The sequence below is a fragment of a genome (genome assembly GCF_019968955.1).
Source record: "MAG: Porospora cf. gigantea A chromosome Unknown PgA_NODE_476_length_17210_cov_355.28, whole genome shotgun sequence".
NCBI lineage: Eukaryota > Apicomplexa > Conoidasida > Eugregarinorida > Porosporidae > Porospora > Porospora cf. gigantea A.
The window spans coordinates 1-17,210 of NW_027151717.1; the positions used below are offsets into that span (position 1 = coordinate 1).

The 17,210-nt window shown below is 54.7% G+C and overlaps 13 protein-coding genes across 25 annotated transcripts; 6 read left to right on the forward strand and 7 right to left on the reverse strand.

Annotated features, from left to right (window-relative positions):
• Nucleotides 1-23: 23 nt before the first annotated feature.
• KVP18_000368 (uncharacterized protein) lies at nucleotides 24-1,730 on the forward strand (the record flags this gene model as incomplete). 3 transcript variants are annotated; one of them, XM_067956238.1, is made up of 3 exons in its annotated part: nucleotides 30-228; nucleotides 288-1,544; nucleotides 1,573-1,730. In XM_067956238.1, coding segments are annotated over 3 exons (1,614 nt in total), but the record flags the coding sequence as incomplete, so codon positions are not given. The 3 variants fall into 3 exon arrangements, with proteins under 3 accessions (XP_067808310.1, XP_067808312.1, XP_067808311.1); XM_067956236.1 differs by lacking the exon at nucleotides 1,573-1,730 and having other exon boundaries at nucleotides 24-308; XM_067956237.1 differs by lacking the exon at nucleotides 30-228 and having other exon boundaries at nucleotides 326-1,630.
• Nucleotides 1,731-1,758: 28 nt separating this feature from the next.
• KVP18_000372 (uncharacterized protein) lies at nucleotides 1,759-2,958 on the forward strand (the record flags this gene model as incomplete). 2 transcript variants are annotated; one of them, XM_067956291.1, is made up of 1 exon in its annotated part: nucleotides 1,759-2,958. In XM_067956291.1, one exon carries the CDS (start codon nucleotides 1,759-1,761, stop codon nucleotides 2,956-2,958), a length of 1,200 nt encoding a protein of 399 aa, XP_067808318.1. The 2 variants fall into 2 exon arrangements, with proteins under 2 accessions (XP_067808318.1, XP_067808317.1); XM_067956290.1 differs by having other exon boundaries at nucleotides 1,819-2,958.
• A 49-nt stretch (nucleotides 2,959-3,007) lies between these two features.
• KVP18_000371 (uncharacterized protein) lies at nucleotides 3,008-4,027 on the forward strand (the record flags this gene model as incomplete). The annotated part of the gene is made up of 1 exon (XM_067956270.1): nucleotides 3,008-4,027. One exon carries the CDS (start codon nucleotides 3,008-3,010, stop codon nucleotides 4,025-4,027), a length of 1,020 nt encoding a protein of 339 aa, XP_067808316.1.
• Nucleotides 4,028-4,134: 107 nt separating this feature from the next.
• KVP18_000364 (uncharacterized protein) lies at nucleotides 4,135-4,752 on the reverse strand (the record flags this gene model as incomplete). The annotated part of the gene is made up of 1 exon (XM_067956204.1): nucleotides 4,135-4,752. One exon carries the CDS (start codon nucleotides 4,750-4,752, stop codon nucleotides 4,135-4,137), a length of 618 nt encoding a protein of 205 aa, XP_067808301.1.
• Nucleotides 4,753-5,168: 416 nt separating this feature from the next.
• Nucleotides 5,169-6,242, reverse strand: KVP18_000362 (uncharacterized protein; the record flags this gene model as incomplete). Its single annotated transcript, XM_067956175.1, has 1 exon — nucleotides 5,169-6,242. The coding sequence occupies one exon, from the start codon at nucleotides 6,240-6,242 to the stop codon at nucleotides 5,169-5,171; it is 1,074 nt and encodes a 357-aa protein (XP_067808299.1).
• Nucleotides 6,243-6,698: 456 nt separating this feature from the next.
• KVP18_000366 (uncharacterized protein) lies at nucleotides 6,699-10,471 on the forward strand (the record flags this gene model as incomplete). 5 transcript variants are annotated; one of them, XM_067956210.1, is made up of 6 exons in its annotated part: nucleotides 6,699-6,732; nucleotides 6,759-7,642; nucleotides 7,669-8,655; nucleotides 8,684-9,000; nucleotides 9,027-9,976; nucleotides 10,005-10,471. In XM_067956210.1, 6 exons carry the CDS (start codon nucleotides 6,699-6,701, stop codon nucleotides 10,469-10,471), a joined length of 3,639 nt encoding a protein of 1,212 aa, XP_067808307.1. The 5 variants fall into 5 exon arrangements, with proteins under 5 accessions (XP_067808307.1, XP_067808308.1, XP_067808305.1 ...); XM_067956211.1 differs by lacking the exons at nucleotides 6,699-6,732; nucleotides 8,684-9,000; nucleotides 9,027-9,976; nucleotides 10,005-10,471 and having other exon boundaries at nucleotides 6,815-7,732; XM_067956208.1 differs by lacking the exons at nucleotides 6,699-6,732; nucleotides 6,759-7,642; nucleotides 9,027-9,976; nucleotides 10,005-10,471 and having other exon boundaries at nucleotides 7,792-8,856.
• A 67-nt stretch (nucleotides 10,472-10,538) lies between these two features.
• On the forward strand, nucleotides 10,539-10,823 carry KVP18_000370 (uncharacterized protein; the record flags this gene model as incomplete). Its single annotated transcript, XM_067956254.1, has 1 exon — nucleotides 10,539-10,823. One exon carries the CDS (start codon nucleotides 10,539-10,541, stop codon nucleotides 10,821-10,823), a length of 285 nt encoding a protein of 94 aa, XP_067808315.1.
• A 108-nt stretch (nucleotides 10,824-10,931) lies between these two features.
• Nucleotides 10,932-12,128, reverse strand: KVP18_000367 (uncharacterized protein; the record flags this gene model as incomplete). Its single annotated transcript, XM_067956224.1, has 1 exon — nucleotides 10,932-12,128. One exon carries the CDS (start codon nucleotides 12,126-12,128, stop codon nucleotides 10,932-10,934), a length of 1,197 nt encoding a protein of 398 aa, XP_067808309.1.
• Nucleotides 12,129-12,174: 46 nt separating this feature from the next.
• KVP18_000363 (uncharacterized protein) lies at nucleotides 12,175-12,903 on the reverse strand (the record flags this gene model as incomplete). Its single annotated transcript, XM_067956193.1, has 1 exon — nucleotides 12,175-12,903. The coding sequence occupies one exon, from the start codon at nucleotides 12,901-12,903 to the stop codon at nucleotides 12,175-12,177; it is 729 nt and encodes a 242-aa protein (XP_067808300.1).
• A 15-nt stretch (nucleotides 12,904-12,918) lies between these two features.
• KVP18_000369 (uncharacterized protein) lies at nucleotides 12,919-13,929 on the forward strand (the record flags this gene model as incomplete). Of its 2 annotated transcripts, none has more annotated exons than XM_067956240.1 (1): nucleotides 12,919-13,929. In XM_067956240.1, one exon carries the CDS (start codon nucleotides 12,919-12,921, stop codon nucleotides 13,927-13,929), a length of 1,011 nt encoding a protein of 336 aa, XP_067808314.1. The 2 variants fall into 2 exon arrangements, with proteins under 2 accessions (XP_067808314.1, XP_067808313.1); XM_067956239.1 differs by having other exon boundaries at nucleotides 13,207-13,929.
• A 46-nt stretch (nucleotides 13,930-13,975) lies between these two features.
• KVP18_000361 (uncharacterized protein) lies at nucleotides 13,976-15,482 on the reverse strand (the record flags this gene model as incomplete). 3 transcript variants are annotated; one of them, XM_067956152.1, is made up of 2 exons in its annotated part: nucleotides 13,976-14,863; nucleotides 14,892-15,482. In XM_067956152.1, 2 exons carry the CDS (start codon nucleotides 15,480-15,482, stop codon nucleotides 13,976-13,978), a joined length of 1,479 nt encoding a protein of 492 aa, XP_067808297.1. The 3 variants fall into 3 exon arrangements, with proteins under 3 accessions (XP_067808297.1, XP_067808296.1, XP_067808298.1); XM_067956151.1 differs by lacking the exon at nucleotides 14,892-15,482 and having other exon boundaries at nucleotides 13,976-14,638; XM_067956153.1 differs by lacking the exon at nucleotides 13,976-14,863 and having other exon boundaries at nucleotides 14,874-15,482.
• Nucleotides 15,483-15,515: 33 nt separating this feature from the next.
• Nucleotides 15,516-16,235, reverse strand: KVP18_000373 (uncharacterized protein; the record flags this gene model as incomplete). Of its 2 annotated transcripts, none has more annotated exons than XM_067956304.1 (1): nucleotides 15,516-16,235. In XM_067956304.1, the coding sequence occupies one exon, from the start codon at nucleotides 16,233-16,235 to the stop codon at nucleotides 15,516-15,518; it is 720 nt and encodes a 239-aa protein (XP_067808320.1). The 2 variants fall into 2 exon arrangements, with proteins under 2 accessions (XP_067808320.1, XP_067808319.1); XM_067956303.1 differs by having other exon boundaries at nucleotides 15,516-16,166.
• A 26-nt stretch (nucleotides 16,236-16,261) lies between these two features.
• On the reverse strand, nucleotides 16,262-16,864 carry KVP18_000365 (uncharacterized protein; the record flags this gene model as incomplete). Of its 2 annotated transcripts, none has more annotated exons than XM_067956205.1 (1): nucleotides 16,262-16,864. In XM_067956205.1, the coding sequence occupies one exon, from the start codon at nucleotides 16,862-16,864 to the stop codon at nucleotides 16,262-16,264; it is 603 nt and encodes a 200-aa protein (XP_067808302.1). The 2 variants fall into 2 exon arrangements, with proteins under 2 accessions (XP_067808302.1, XP_067808303.1); XM_067956206.1 differs by having other exon boundaries at nucleotides 16,262-16,750.
• Nucleotides 16,865-17,210: the final 346 nt, after the last annotated feature.

The following is a 17,210-nucleotide window of genomic DNA, read 5'->3' on the forward strand; positions in this document are numbered from 1 at the left end:
ACAAGTTCTGGCAGGAAAACTACATGCAGTTCGAAGTTGACGAGTTCGCCTACGTTAAGAAGCTGGTCCAAGCCCTACGCCAGCGTAACAGTACTACGTTGGCGGTTGTCTGCCACGATCTCGGAGAGTTTGCACGTTTACACCCAACGGGTAAGCTTGTACTGAACAAGCTGCGCGCTAAGGAGATGGTAATGGCACTGATGTCGCACAAGGAGCGCGAGGTTTCTCGTGAGGCCCTCCTGTGCATGCAGAAGATGATGCTTAATCGCTGGCAGGATCTAAATCAGTCAGCTGTTACTGTGGAGTGATGAAAAAGTTTATTAATATGGAAACTGACGCCTCGGCCTGTGATCGGAGCGAAGTGGGTCTCATAGCGCAAACTATGACCCCCGACCAGGTCAGTGAGGTGGAGGTGGAGCGCATTGCGGAGTATTTCTTTCACCGTCGACAGAACATGAAGGACTTCAAGTTTCGGGCTCAGCATGAGAAATTCAACAACGCAACCTACAGGCGGTTCTCGACGCAATCTGTGGACGAGAACCCGCGTTTCACTTCGACGCTTCTCATGCCCAAAGGACTGCGGTTGAAGGACATCGAACTGATGGTGCCCAACATGCGAGATATTGCAATCTCATCGGGTTTACCCAACATGAAACAGGGAGTACTTTACCGCAGTGCCCGGCCTTTTGCCCACAACGCCTGGAGACTGCGTAAGGTTCTGGTGGAGGCGTTTAACATCAAAAGCATGATCGACCTGCGCGACGACAATCTCGAATCCTTCCCGGATGAGCATGCCAGCCGCATGATAATCTCTCAGTCCTTTAGGTATTCAATTCCGCAGAAGATTAGCCCTCAGGGTAACGATCCCAACGTTTTCGTGGCCCCTGAGCGATCTGTGCGGCACGCACACAGTCTGCACCAGCAGCAGTTGGGCCTTGACCGCGAGACCAGTCGTAAGATTCGGCAAACCCTGCGACAGCTCCAAAACGGCGGTTCGAGTCATTCCGAGACTCCAGTCCGTCTTGCGGCCTGCTCCCGTGCCAAAGAGATGGAGCAGATCTTCTTCAAGGACCGCTCGGAACGCTCGTTTTATGTTCTCAACGTGATGGAGACTGATGCTATGAAGCAGAAGATCATGTCTCAGGTGTTCCAGTCAGGATATCTCCCGCTGCTCGGCGCAGCACGTGTGGCGGATAAAGTCGCCGGCACTGCACTTGCCCCGTTCTACTTTTGCCGTTTTATGGTGGCGGGGCATAGGCTGGAAGAATCGTACTTTGAGCTGCTGGATCTGTGCGCAGAGCGATGGGGGGAGTGCCTAAAACTTCTCACACGGTGCGAACTTCCGTGCATGTTCCACTGCTCACTGGGCAAGGACCGAACTGGGCTGCTGGCGGCCTTCGTTCTGCACATCCTTGGCGCAACGGAGGCGATGATCAACTTTGATTACAATCTGACTGAGTTTGCAGACCAGGCCTACCACCTCTATGTGCACAGATTCATTGTGGAGGAATCCGGTCTACCTGATGACTTTTGCGGCGCTCCGGGTAAGACAGTAGTATTCGCATCATACAGTGGAGGTAATCAAGGAGACGTGGTCGTGGATCAAGGTCCATTATGGAAGCATCAATGACTACCTGGATCACTGTGGTTTTAACGAGGGGTGGAGACAACGACTCTGCGAGCGCTTCCTAGTGGACCCGAACTTGACTTTGTACGCCGACAGACGCTGATTGTTTTTGACAAAAAACCGAATAGAGCATGTTTTTCGTCCCGTGCTCTTCGGCACGTGACTGCACTCGGTCCTTTACGCTAGGGACGATGCTTTGTGTCACGTCAGTCGCAGCCGGAGGCGCCCTCTGGAGAATCCTTTGCAGCACACGGTTTAAGGATGGGCTGGCCAGTCAGATGGACATCCTTATGGTAGCCCTGAGCTTTGCTGCTTCTGTAGTGGCCGCTCTGCACTACACAGGCGCGGTGAGGTCCCTGGAGCTGATGCTGGCGAATAGGCAACTGAGTGTGGTGCAAACCGTGGGTGGCAAAAGACTCGTAACTCAGATTCTGCTGTTTGTCTGCCTTTTGAATCAGTTGAAAGTAAACGCCCTCTCCTCCATGAAGATGCCTCCTCGCCGTCTAGCCGCGTTAGCAACTGGAGCCTCCTTCGCTCTGTACTTTGGAGCTATACTTGGCTTCCCGCCGGAGGGGGAGTGCCATGAGGCCTCGTGGATCGTGCTTAGTCTAAGCTGGCTGGTATGTGCCGTGTCCGCCGCCGTGGTGGGTTACCGTCTGCATGCGGGTAAGTCGACGGACGATGTGAGGCAAGTGATGATGGTGGATCTAGTTCGTAGATTGGATTCGGCACCGGAGGACAGAGTCATTCAGGCCGCAGACCAACAGCTGGAACAGCTGGAACAGTTTGAACAGCTGGAACAGCTTGAACAGCTTGAACAGCTTGAGCAATTGGAACAGCTGGAGCGACCGGAGGAGGAGGAAGACGCGCTCTCTACAGGCCTCGAGTCGGAGGACATTCAGGAGGATGACCTAACTACCGATGTGGCATGGCTTGCGCACCAAACAGCCCATGAACACCCGATCTGGTCAGAAATAGCGAATGCACAGTCTACGTCGCTCTCATTCGGGCGACGCGCACGGATGCGATGGCGAATGATCAAGCAGTACCTCGGCGAGCTACGGCACTCGTCAGCAAACCAAATACTCATCCTAATCGCCATCGAGGTCATTGCAGCGCTCACTACCTTCGTTTGGGACCTGGTGGGAGTAAGCCGGCCTCGGGAGATGTGCCCAACAATCATGGCGACTATGGGCTGGTCTGAGGTCCTCGTGTTTTTGACCTCTCGCGTCGTGTCACTACTAGTGCCCCACTGGACGATCCTTCTGATTTTTTTTGGGTTGAATTGGGACTCTTACAGCGCAACTCGCGCGCTGGACGTCGAGCTGTGACTGTTGGGTATCGTATGAGAAACGAGAGAATGTGAAAAGCGGAATTCCGATGCAGTTGTTTGGATTGCTGTTCTGGGTGTCCTGTGCGGCAACCTCTGTAGATTGGTGGGCGTCTCGGCTGCAGAGGCAGACCCGACGTGAGCCAACACTGAAAAGACGAACATTCCGCACCACAGAGTATCTGGTACTTTACGAAGAGGACGTCTTGAAGGTCGTGGCACAGCCGCCAGCGTTCCCTGTGTTTATACTGCTGTCTGCGTGGCCAGTTGTGTGTCCTCAATGCGCCATGGCGGAAGAAAGTCTTGCCGACTTCATACAGAACCTACCTTTCGAGTGGAAATCGGATCTTCAGGTGGGAGCTCCTCGGGTCGTCTTCGCATTGAGCGACCTCATAGACAAGGACGACAACTTTTCGGAGGTCGTGGAGGCTCTCAAGCTGGAAAGAGCCCCAATGCTCCTCGCTGTTGCTGACGGACAGTTCTATTGGGGACCATTGGAGCCTCACCGACTCCCCGAGTTTTTTCAGAAGGTAACGCGTCTCAGCTCCAGGCGTGAGTGGACCTCTGAGCAGAAGCGGCTTTTCGTTGCAGCCGCGTGTGCGGCTGGCTGCTGTCTGTTGCCGGGGTCAGTCTGGCTGGCGCGCAGGAGCAATGGCTTTATGTTCGTCTGCAGTCTGATTATCTTCTGGCTCTGCTCCTCTGGGATTACGTTCAATATCCAGAACGGCTGGGTTCTCTTCGGATATGACCCTGCCACGGCGCTCCGAATCGTGTTTAGTCCCAGCCCCAAGAACCAGTTCGTGCTGGAGGGGCTTCTATGCAGCGGGTTGCATGTCGCTCTTGGAGCGCTGCTCACCGCCCTCGTGTTTGCCTACAGACTGTCGATTCACTCCCCATCCGCCCGTGTCGACCTTGGACTACTGGTGCTATTGACGCTCTCCGTCGCAGTATTCCTGCTTCTAATGACAATCAACACTCTCAAGGCCGGCATGTTGATGGACAGGTTCTGGCCCCCAGCTGATCTGGTCGCAGGACACTATAGACGCGATCGCATGTACGCCGACCTCTAGCCTAGGTCGTCAATCGGCGAAGGCATAGTTGGCGATGCGACGCTGCTGAGGCAATCCTCGTCGTAGTCGGCGGACGCGCCCCCTCTGTATGCTCAGCTGGCGGCTCCCTACCTCTCATAGATGTCCCTATACACACAGTCGAGCATTTGGGAGTGATGGCCGGAGAGTGCGTCCTTCGGAAACGGTTTTCTTCTCGTGATGGCCTGCACGAATACTGTCTTCTTTGTGGTCCTGGACACGAAGAATAGGAAGAGAGAGAAGAGCATATCTTCATAATCTTCGATGGCGTCACTGTTATACGTGTACACGAAGTCAGCTTGTGCGATTGGAAACTCTCCGTTCAAAGCGTCCCACAGCTGCCTCGAGAAGTGGGGAATGATTGAGGACAGCGGTATGCAAACATGCTGCTCTATCAGGCCGATGGCTGCCTCTGGGGTGGTAGCCGCGTATGAAGATGCTGGCTCGCCAGAGAAGTCGTAGTCCGCAAAGCACAGACCCAAAGCCATGTTCATAAAGTTAGTCAGCGCCTCCGAGGGCACCTCCTCGAGCTTGCGCTTGTGATTTCTGTCATCTTTCTCTGTTTTTGCTTCGTCGTTCTTCTGCATCTTCACAGGCGTGTTCTCGAACACCTCTACACGGCCTTGGATGATGCGGTCGTTCACGTCTAGCGGCTCCTCCAACACGGCGTTGAGCCGATCAATGGCTATGTGCGATGTCTTGCTCATAGCCAAAATCCCGCAATTCTATGGGAAGGAACGCTAAAATCAACCGGCGTCCTCGTCCAAAAAAGGATATCGGAAAGGCTGACAAGCAGCAAAAGAAGCACCTCAAGTCGCGAGTCGACCGAGCTGTCCGCAAGGAAAAAGCTAAAATGGACAGAGCGAAAGGTGCCTCCGCAACCACGTGAGCCCTCGAACATTCTGGCGGAAGCTGTGGCGGACGAAGACAGGACACTTATGACAGCGTACTGTTTGAATGTCATGAGAATCTTTACTCCACTGCAATACTGAATCTCCTTATGTTTATATTGCAAGTTAATCTTGCTAGAGTCTTCGATAAGCACTGATGACAAACGAAAACGATTTTGAACGAAATAAAAAAATGTAATGGTCATCACAGGCCTCGAAAGCCCGCCCATTGCTTAGATGCTTGACTGTTTGGCGGTCAATTCGGACAGTTCGTCCTCAACGGCGCCCTCTTCGGCGGCAATGCCCTCAAAGGTGGCGTCATCAAAGGTGGCGTCATCAAAGGTGGCGTCCTCAAAGGTGGCGCCCTCAAAGGTGGCGTCAAACGGTAAAGCCTCCTCAGGCACGGCAGCAACCTCACACACCCCAGTGACCTGGGTCTTCTGTGGCATAGTCATGGCAGGCATTTCAGTTACCTCCGTCTTCTGTGGCATAGTTGTGGCAGGGACCTCAGTTACCTCCGTCTTCTGCATAGTTGTGGCAGGGACCTCAGTCACCTCCGTCTTCTGTGGCATAGTTGTGGCAGGCTGCTCAGTGAGCTCAGGCATCGTAGCGGGCGCACTCTTCTGTGGCGTAGTTCCGTTAGGGAAGGTGACTGTAGGCATCGTAGACTGCTTAGTTGATCGTTTCGTGGGCGTAGCAACGCCAAGGACCTCAATGTCCTGGTTGGAGGCTTGTGAAGTTCGCGAGTTCAGGTGCGAGACGTGAGTGGCTACGGCGGCTTTCAAAGGAGTCGTACCTCGGGTAAGATAGGTAGTCTTACTGCTGGCAGTGACCGTTCGAACGGTCACCGTCTGCTTGCCGTTGGGTCCCTGGAAGGAGTAGGTCGTCCCCTTGGGCTTGGGAGCGATCTGGCGCACAGCAACCGATCGCAGGGCTACAGGTAGCAGCACGACCCTCTGGGGCGCGGCAGTAGGGACGGTCACGCCGCGGGTACGCGAGGCTTTTACCTTCCGCGTGGAGGTCTTGGCCTTCTTTGAGTTCTTAGACTTCTTTGGCTTCGTGGCAGTCTTGCTTGTCAAAATTTCTGAAATCGCGGGGACCTCGGACATAGCAGAAGCGGTACGAACAGGAGTAATCGAAGGCATTACGTTGGCTGAAGTGACTGCAAAGAACACATTGGCCTGTTTGCAGCGCAGGTTCGTCCGCGGCTGTGAAACCTGAGTTACCACAGGGGAAGCCAGCGTGATCGCCGCAAGCGGCTTCAACGCATTCTCAAAGGAACCGGAAACTTGAGTGGTGGCAAACATTACAACGATAAAGATCGATTTTGAGGGGACTGACTCACACGTAGTGCATACAGTTAGCCGTAGCGTTGGCAACACTAGGCGACTTTCCAGCGCATGAGCCAACGACAGCGAAGTTCACCGAGAGTCATTTTTTTCCTCAAATATGGCAAGTCGTGTCTGTCGATTATCCTTTCGGGCGCAACAAGGCGTCAACACATTGCTGACCAAGAGAGGAATGACCTCACTGAACGTCTTGACTCTGGTCTCGATGACAGATATACATAGTGAGATGCGAATGGCACCTGGACAGACCATCTATCTCCTGAGGACGAGCATGCCTTCTCCACATGGACGGCCGAACTCAGCTTTCTAATCAATCAACAGAGTTCGCACATTTGGTCCGAAGGAGAGGAAGCGCAGTGCTTGAGTCAGCGGAAAATCAGGGCACAGAAGGCCAGTCTACAGCGTTCTGCGACCATGCGTAGGCACTTTTTCACCCTTCTGGATCCCAGTGAGTGTGTGGGCGGTTGATCACAGGCTCGTCATATCTACTCTCCTTGCGTTTTGTGAGCCCCGCGTATGGTCCTCAAGTGATGCGCATGGTACCCGTGCTCAAATCCGACTTGGTGGCCCACGCGGCTGAAATACTGGGGGATCTGGAGGCGCTGTCAGCGGCCTGGTCTGCAGACGTTGAGAAGCTCCGCGGCCGACTACCTTTCCACGTCTGCGTTCCTAGCCTCATGACCTGCGCCTCCTCTGCGGACTCCGACTCGCCTGTCGTCATCGCATGCGCCTGGACGCGGAGTTACGTGTACGAGACCTTAGAAACCATGGTCAGCCTCTGCTGCGGATTCGATCGCCAATCGGTAGTCTCATGGTGGCTTGTTCAGGCGCTTGTGGGCCTTTGCACTTACCACAGCGCGGGTATACACCACGGACACATCAAGCCTAGCAATGTGGGTATCTCGAGTTCGAACCATGTCTGGATCCTGGATCCATCTCGATGCTACCGGCCAAGAGAGAGGTGGTTCCTGTCCCCACACGAAACCGCAGTAACGTCCACTGTGGGTCTCCTCGACGACCCGTGTTTTGCCCTACGGAGTGACGGGTCCTCTTCGCCCTTCAGCGACGACCTCTGCTCGTTGGGGCTGTCGTTCCTTCCGCTTGTCTGTCCTGGCGTGGAGGCATCGCTAACGTTCGAGTCGCTTCTGACCGCTGCTGATGAGTCCGACCGAGGTGCAAAGCTCTGGTCTCGACTGGCGGCATCCATGCCTGCTAGCGAGTGCTGCTTGCACACGCTGCTGCAGGCGCTGGTCACAGCGGTGGATCGACCCCGCAATGCTTGCGCCGTCATTCTTGATATGCTGAAACCGGCAGGTCAGTGCTGCGATTTTCAACGCGTGTGGAGAGGATACATTGATGTGGGGTGGAGGGAGCCGTTACACAGTGCTACATTGCCTGCATTGGCATCTTGTCTTCGCCTCGGATCTCCTCGCCGCAGCAGCGCCTGACGTGGATACTACTCCATGGCAGTGCGATAATCCGCCTTCTCGCGTCCTCTGCCGAAGGCATGGACGTGGAAGTCTACCAGCCAGGCAACCTGCATGCGTCTCCAGACGTCCTCGACGAGCGAGCGCTGAGCCGTATCTCCGAATTGCTCATCGCCGGTATTACCGGCGCCTCACCACCGTCTTCCCTCGACGAGATCATTGCCACCGCCACCCAGAGTCTGCCGACGTTGAGACAGAGTACTTCGCCGTCCAACGCCGCCGCCAGCTTCGTCAGCTGCAGTGTGCTGCCGCTCCTACAGTGGCTGACTGCAGACATTCTCACTTGCGACAAAGTCGACCTCAAGCTCACAGCCTTATCGTGTCTAGACAGCTGGTCTGCCCACTGCCCTGCTCGTCTGCTGCTTTTGCACGTCGTTCCCGTCCTTCTGACCTCTCTGGCCGACCTACACGAGTTACGTCTGCGAGTTGCCACGACGCAGACTGTGATTAACGCCCTCGAGCGTAGCGCGTCCACCCTGAATGCAGCCCTAGTCGACCTTGTTTTTCTGCACCTGCTGCCGCTGCTGTTGACTAGGATGCCACCTCCGCTTTGGGGGCGAGCCATGGAGTTGGTAGTGCGACTCCAAGACGAGACTCGTGTGTTCCCTGGAGCGTTCGAGGCCCATCAACATTTCATGACGGAGGTGATGAGGCCTACCGTTGATGCGTGGTGGGCGGTAGTCCGGTCGAAAAGTCGTCCAGCGTTCCTACAGCTCACTCCTTGGCTTGTCCGTCTCCTGGACTCCAAGGACGTCAAAAGAACACTTACACCAATGTGGCTGCTGATCCTTAACGACCGAGAGGTTCTAGTCCGGCAGGCGATGAGTAAATACCTCTGGTTCCGCTTTGACTCCGGCGGTGAGACAAGTTGCGGCATGCTTGACGTGAGAACGGAGAAAGGGGCTCACGCAGACCGTACTGGATACTCTTCTCGGCGCGACAGAAGACTGCCTGCTGGTATCGACCCTAGAGGCCGTGTTAGAGGTTGCCCGCAGGCAGCGGCGCTCGTCGTACAGCGGAGGGGGCTTCGGCTGCTTGAAGACGCGTTTGCCGCCGCTGCTCTGCCACCCCAATGTGCGCATTAGGGCATTGGGGCAGCAGGTCCTTCGGCAACTGAGGGCATTGGCGCCCCTCGTTTTCGTTCACTGCGTTAGGTTTTTTCAGAATGTTCACGATGCACCATGCCCTCGGCAGTACTGGATGGAGTCTCTGCGCTCCGGGAGACTTCAGTGGGCGGGAGGTCTTATCTACACAGCCATTCGCTCTGGTCTCCAGAGGTTCGAAGCGCCATCCTGAGTAGTATCTCAGGCCGAACACCTCCAGCAGAGCCCGGCACCGAGCTTGTGCCTCGCTTCTCTACATCGCAGGAAGAGGCCAACGAGACCGACACATTGAAAGCTACCGCCCCCTTCGTGCTGCTACCCACTTTGTCCCCCTCATCATCTACAGTTGTTCTCCCCGTCGGCTGCGAGTATTCGGCAGAGTACTACTCGGAAGGATCTCGGTGGCTTCGTGGAGATGTCGTCCAGGAGATGGCCTGCACTCCTGTACACGGCAGTCACGCCGCCTGGCGCGACCTGCAGGCAGGACCCGTCATGGTGGAGGCGCTATCGCCTGCTAAGTCGTCTCTGTTCCTGACTGCCAACTCCCATGCTCTCTCGCTGTGGACAGCCGAAGAGGTATTGCAGTCTGTGGCCCCGAGGCCGACCCGCTCATGGGTCGCGAGTAGTCCTGCCACCGCACTAAAGCGTCTGTCGAATGCAGGCGAGGTGGGTCTCCTCTCGGGTGGCAGGCTCGCTGTTTACCACGCGGAGGCGGGGCTTCTCGGAGCCATGACTGTCGCCGAGGACGCCGTGGCCGTAGAGCCCGTGCAGGACAATCACAGCCAGCTGCTGTTCGTGCTCTCCTCTCGAGGCCGTGTGGAGCTCACGGATTCTAGGGTACAGTCGGGAGTCGTCAGCACGTTCCAGTGCCCTTCCATGTGGGGGGGGCATACCTGCTTGACACGACTCGGGTCGAAGAACGATGCGGCATATGCTGTAGTCGCAGCGTCGGAGGATGGGGTATTGTCCACCATCGATGTCCGTGTGCGGCATCTGCTGGCCTCCGTCCAGCTGCAGTTTGAGGGCAATCCAGTGCCTATCCACTGCGCGGACTCCGTAGATGCCGTGTCATGGAAGCACGCGGGCCGCACAGGCCAAATACGTGGGGCTCCGCGCACTAACACACTCAGCCACTATAGTTGTCGGATGCAGCGGGTTCGGCGTTGACAGTCCCCTAGTGTGGCTGGATCCTCTGGAGCAGTATACTTTCAACGTTATGGGATCATCAAGGGTCGATTTGGAGTCGTTGCCGATGCCGACTCTCTCTGCGTCGTTGACCCCTTGTAAGGGCTTCACGAGCTCAGATCGTTGCTCGGCACTCGTCACGCTGGAAGACTTCCACATAGCTTCTGCTGCGAGTGGATTCTGTCAACTCTGGAACCTCACCCAGCGTCGATTCCGGTTTTGGGACCTCTCAGGAAACGCCAAGGGAGGCTCCCTGAAACGATTTGCTTACGGGCAGGCCTTCATACACCCTCAAATACACCCGTCTGCCGACTCCGTTTCATCCCTCTGCGCGCTGCAGCTCCCATCAAAGGAAGACCTGTCGTCGTGCCTTGTGGCCGGCGTGAATGAGGGTGTGTATGTAGTGTGGTAATGGTAAGAATTAACGGATACACCTCCCCACATTGTCCACGTGACTAATTACAAAATATTAATTTGCAATGGTCGACGACAAGGGAGGTGAGAAGTCTGTGGTGGTTAAATCGGTGGACATGCCGGAGGAATTGCAACAAGACGCGATAGATTCTGCAAAGGTCGCACTCGACAAGCACAATATCGAGAAGGAGATTGCAGCCTATATCAAGAAGGAGTTCGACAGAAAGCACGGCACCACGTGGCATTGCATCGTCGGTCGAAATTACGGGTCCTACGTAACACACGAGACGGGCAACTTCATCTACTTCTATGTGGGACAGATGGCAGTGCTTTTGTTCAAGTCGGGATAATGTGCAGTAGTGAAATCAGTCGTACGAAGTCAGTCGCACGAAGTGGATTGAATGTGTCGTGAAATGATCATTCTTAACCCTCGGATAAGATAAGCAAGCAAATTATAGTTAGCCTAGCCTTCCGGCCAATGTCACATGAGCACTCTTAGGTAAGATAACTCGCAACAGGTCATCCCCGTCGAGGTCCTTCAGACAGTGAAGCATAAACTTCTTGCACTGGTCCTCAAGTATCTCGCACTGGACTTCCTCAGCGATTTTCAGAATGGCTTGAGCGTCCCGTCGATTAACCAGGCGAGTCATTAAATTGGCAGCGCACTGCCAATAGAGTGGCGTAGCCTCCATCTTGTGGGCAAGAACGAAGAGTTCAATCATGGCCGTGGTGGAGGAGCCTGCAGCCGCAGCCTTCTCCTCCGGGGTGAAGTAAGAACACTCGTCTGTAGCGATAAACTCCACGAACGCCTGAACTGTGTCCGCTTGGTATGCCGGATCGAAAGAAAGCACCGTGGTGCCGTCAGCGTATTCCACGAACTTGCAGATGTCGCTGACGTCAACGGCCTTTGCAGAAGATATCTTAGTCGAAGTTGTTGAGGGAGTGGCATCAAAGGAGGTATACTCGACGGCTGCCCTCTTATCTTCAATGCTGAGCAGAGAAGGCGCTGAGCCAAGCAGTGTCGCCAGCACCTTCGACCTTGCGCTGCACACAAAGGAGTTGGCCTCAAACTGACGTCCGCCAAACAGAAACCTCACATCTCGGCGCGAATCTGCGAAGGACATGACTTGTTGGGGGAAACTCTTTGGAGTTGGCAACAAGTTCCCTCGCGTACTCTGGAGACCCAGGAAGACTTCTATATCGACACGCAATACCAGATTGCTGTTGTTTTGCAGCATTCGCGATAGGGAGTGGCTTTCGACCTTGATGAACTGTGACCAGCCCCAGGAAGGACTGCTCGAGGTGAACTTCTGTCGTGTGAAGGAGCGGCCAGACCCCTGGATTTTCTCTCCCTTCTCATCCATAACGTAACACCCAAAGATGGCGTACATTCTGGGAGGATCCACTTCATGCACATCAGATGCGAGAAATATCGACACATGGCCCCGATTAGAGAGGTCACCGTAAGGATAGCATTTCAGCCGCCAGAAACCCTTCTCCTTGTCCCCAAAACGCTTAGACCAGATGACATCACCGCCGTCGTCCTCAAGAGCCTCAATAGAGCCCAGCGCACGAAGTTCCCAGAAATTGTCGATCCTCCACTTATACTCCAGATGACCCCACTTAGGAATGACGGTCTCGTTGACGTCAACCATGGCAAATTTGACCAATTGTCACATCATTCAACCACATTGTGGGGCATCAAGCATTTCTGCATACACGCTTGTGGTACGCCCAGTCGCTGTGCTGGCACTCGGCGTTGCAGTACCAGGCCCTCGCGCAGCGTCCGCAGCGCATGTTGGCGGGCTTGTAACAGTTGCTGCACTTCTTCTCATCCGCGTTCTTGAGCTCCTTGGCCAGCGTCTCCGCGCTCGCGGCCTGCTGCACTGTCGACATGAGCTTCGAAGGATCCCAACGGCCGCGTTTACTGGGTGGAGACTGCAAGAGCTCCTCAAATTTGGCTCTGGTTGTGTCCTCGCGTCTAAACGTCTCTTCGTCGTCGAACGTGATGCAAAGGAACGCGTCCCCGCGAATATCATCGCTGGAGACGCGCGAAGCACGAGCGTTGACAGGCAGGCCCTTTATACGACCCACGTTGTCAATGTACATGTTGATTCCCCGAAAGTCTGTAGCCTTGCAAGGCAAGGTCAGCGGAATGATCTGGTAGTTATTGGACTGGTCCATCACAGCTCTCATGTGTGCGTCCTGGATCTGGACGTCCTTCGCGTTCTTTCGTACCTCCTCAGATATGGACTCCTTCAACTTCTCTTGACCCTTGGCGTCCAGCTGACTGCTGCAGAAGTGGCGCATCATCAAATCCTTAAAGGCGGCCTCCTTCCCTCCGAATACCCTCTCATCAACGGGATCGTTGATGTCTGCAGGGATAAAAACGTACTTAAACTCTGCGTGGACGCTATCCTCGATGGACATGGCTATTCTTGATTTATGCGCCTACAACGAACTGAACGCCGGTGTTCCGTCTGCAGTGTGGAGGCTTGGAAGTACGTATGTCCAAAGTGTGAAGACCTTACATGCAGTCTCCACTGCTATAAGGCCCACAACGCTGACTGCGGGGAGAAGTTCTGCCAAGAATCGGTGGCGGCTGACTTGCGTTCTACGAAGGTGACGGAAGAAGAGAAGCTCAAATTCTCTCGACGACTCGCGGAAATTAATGACGACGCTGTGTACGGAGAGGAATTGGATATCGCCGCTCGTGAAGAGGAGTTGCACGGGATGGGGCTTCGCGGCGAGTTGGAGTTGGATGATCTGACGTATGACGAGCGGCAGAATTTTTTCCATTGCTTAAGACAAGGCTGCATTCCAGTTGACGATTACGTGCCATTTTGGTACGATGTATCCCTTCCGACGGTGTCGGCAGACATCCTAGAGGTGCCGCACCTCTGCTGCTCTCCCAACCGTCCGCTAAATCCATCAGTGGTGGCGCTGGTCGTAGAGGTGTGCTACTGCGTCGCGTTCCTCTGCCGGCTCACCCAAGGGGAGTTCGAGGGCGAGGCTACCTCTGAGACGTCGTGCTGCATGCTACACCTGCTCCCCCATCTCCTTGCCAAGCACACGGAGCTCCCAGAGCTTGTGGAGCTGGTGCATCTGCTGCGAGAGAGAGTCGCGGCGCCGCCTGTGAGTTGCTCGGACGCATGGCTGTCCACTAACGTGTTCCGTGACGTCGCGGCTGCGCTGGAGACCAGCAGGCATGTCCTACGGCTGGTTGAGTTGGCGCATTCCAAAGCGAAGGCTCTTGCCCTTGTCACTCCAAGCCTTGTTTTTCTTGAGAAAAAACTGCTCTTCGTCGCTTCGGTGGTGCGGTACCACCTACCTGATGAGCTGGAAGCCAGACCAGTGTCCGCAGACGAAGGACTCGTTCTGGACGTGAAGCTTCTCTCGGAGGTGCTATCTGTTGGGTTTGAGCCCCCTGACTCTCACTCGGCGTCGTTTTTATGACATCAAGGGAATGTTGTGAGTTTTGGATACGATCCGAGTTGGGTCATCACGAATCCGACAGGAAGTGGTCTCTGACTGCCCGTCTCTGCAACTTTCCGGTGTTCGTCCGAGGCAAGGCGCAGGCCGACCAATGAATGTGGGTGGGAACCTTAAATGCGGCGAGGTTGTCTTTTAAGTGCTTCTCGAAGTTACATAAAGGTTGGCCATCTTCGGTGACCACAGCAATATGAACTTCTTCCCCATAGAGGTAGCTGGGTGCTCCAAAAGACACCGCCTCCAAGATTCCCTGAAAACCGCAAGCCACATTATCCACCTCCACAGGCGAGATTTTCTCCCCAGCACGATTTATCTGTTCCTTGAGTCTTCCGGCAAGGAAGAGGTACCCGGTGGGATCCAACCAGCCCAGGTCTCCGGTCCGGAACCACTCACCGTGGAATGCAACCGCGGTTGCCGTTGGTTCGTTGTGGTAGGCTTTCAGGACGCTCTCGCCCCGAATACATACCTCCCCGGTTTCGCCAGAGTCGACGCAACCCCCGTCAAGCCTACGAATCTGCACTTCGGGTCCGGTTGGAAGGCCTACAGAGCCTGGTTTTCGATGTCCGAAGAGGGGGTTGCTCGAAATTTGATGGGCGTTTTCCGTCATGCCGTAAGCCTCCAAGCACGGAACTCCGTACATCTGCTCAAGGGCCACCATGACCGCGGGAGCCATAGGAGACGAGCATGAACGTACAAACCGCAAGCTGTGGGACCGAGTCCACTTTGAGGGGTACTTGAGCAGGATCTGGTGTATCGTTGGCACTGCAGTAAACCAACTGACCTTCTGAGACTCCACATCGGACCAAAAAGCGGAAGCTGAAAATTTTCCAGCTGCCGGCAAAACCACCTTTCCTCCTGAGAGCGCCGTCGCAAGGAGAGAGCACACAATCCCGTGGATCTGCGTGGACCTATGCCGTGGAACTCACGTGGAACAGAGGCATAACGACGTACGACACATCTTCTGGCGTCAGTTTGTAGGTCTCTACCACACTTCTGGAGGTCGCCAACAGCTGACGTTTGGTAAGAATGACCGTTTTCGGACTAGCCGTCGTGCCAGAGGTGTGAAGCTGCAAAACTCCCTCGACCGCGGTGGACTCACGCGGTTTGAAATCAAGAAGGAGAGTGAACCGCGCGTTAGGGTCCAGTCGCAGCCGGACGGCTGTGACTCGTTCGTTTTTGCATGCCTCCAATAGTACTGGGGTCTCTTCGCAGCAAACTACGATAGTAGGCTCACTATTCCGCAGGACGAACTCCAAGTCCTGGTTGTTCACTGCTGCAGCCATGGGCACCAACACCACATCCAACGACCAGCACGCCAGGAGCAAACACACCATGGAAAGCGCATTAGGGAGACTGCACACCACACGAGATCCAGGCCGTACCCCGAGAGACTGCAGATGACCTCCTATTGTCGCTACGAGGCCCTCGAGGTCGTCGATAGGCAGGGGACTGATTCCCTGGTCAATTACACTGAACGATGCATGCCAAGGTTGATTCCAGAACCCTTCAACGGTCATTTGAGCAATTATTTGCTACTAGCACCTGTCTAATTACACACTGATTCCGTCTGCCTTCGATGACTCGCCCCTCAAGATCTTCCACCCGGCGCAGCGAACCTGCACGATATCCGGCGGGTTGAAATACTTGGTCAAGCTGAAGTGGAAACCCGCGACGGTGATGTGCCAACACCCATGAGCGGCTCTATTGGGGTCTCGAGCCGAAGAGAGACCCATCCAAAACAACAGCAGCGACAGCAGTAAGGACACCAAAGCCCCGGCCAACCACCATGCCGTGTCCGTCTGGGGCCAAGTTCTCGAACGGAGTCTATGGCCGAACACGACCAGGTAGGGCCAGGCAATGGCCGTCGCCATGTGGGCTTTGCCCATCGGCGATATGTATATGGCAAGTGCGGAAAACATCACAGCAAGATACTTGAACAGGCATTCATAAGGAGGAAAGGGGTGTTGGAACGCCATTATTGGCGTCCCAGCAAGACAGATGGTTGCGAAGAGGTTGTCAACTATATGCCACCTGTATTCGGATGCGCCCAGAATCTCTCCTCCGCCGGCTTGAAGGATGTGGTAGACACTAGAGCATGACAGCGCTGTCAGACCGATGATAGCGTCAACCGGCATCCCCAGTTTCCACGTTAGCAGCACGCCAGGTAGCAGGAAGAAGTTGGTAGGCACGTTCAGAATCATCTGTAACCAGTAGGACGCCCCGCTTTGGACGTAATGGCCCTCCTGCCAGACTTCACACAAAGCAACCATAAGCTTTATCAATTATTCGCACGTATTCATGAAAAATGCACAGGTGATCCGACGAGAGCAGAGTATATGGGTGATCCATCAGCAACTAAGAGGCTTAGCTCCGGAGAGATCTCAGACTCCGACACTGCAATGCCGTTGGTGGGTCCCAAATCAGCCACAGCGGCAGAGAAAACTGCTATGGGAGCAGGAGAAACCTCTACTACGGGAGCAGGAGAAACCTCTACTACGGGAGCAGGAGAAACCTCTACTTCGGGAGCAGCAGGAGAATGCACTGCTACGGGAGGAGATGCCACTGCTTCTGGGGTAGGAGATGCCACTGCTACGGGAGGAGATGCCACTGCTTCTGGGGTAGGAGATGCTGCTGCAGATTTTCCCGCTTCCTTTTGTTGCCAGTAGCGCTTTCTGTCTTCAGCAGCGAGTTCGAGGTACTTGCCCTTATCTTGTAAGTTCCTCCACATCTGCCCCATCTCTCTGGCGACATCAGTCGTCTTCACCTTTGGGTTCTCCTTCTTCATTTTCAAATGGAGCCCTGATTGAACTTCCTTGGTGAAGAAGAAATACGGGGACGTAGGTCTCTTTGGACCAGAACGCTTCCCAAGTGCCTTCTTTGTGTTTTTAGGTCGAGACATGAAAAATTTCGAAAGTTGATTCTTTGTGGTGTACAGTTTCTGAATTCGTAGCGTTTTTTTAGGTCGTTGGACTCCTAGACTCTCATGTGCGTTGCACCTCATCTGATGCAAACAACAGAGAGAGGCGGTTTCGGCATCCAAGGTTCATCTGGTCTGCGGCCAGTAAGGTGAAGCGTTATTCTGCTGCATCGAGAGCTACATCCGGCACATCAGGGAAAGTGGCATTGGTAATGGAAAAACACCACAACTATGCTGTATGTTGAATTCGTGCATTTCGCATATTGCACTCTAGGATCGGAGTTCCTCAACTTTCGGAATGGATGAAGTAAGAGTCAGCTTCTTTGGC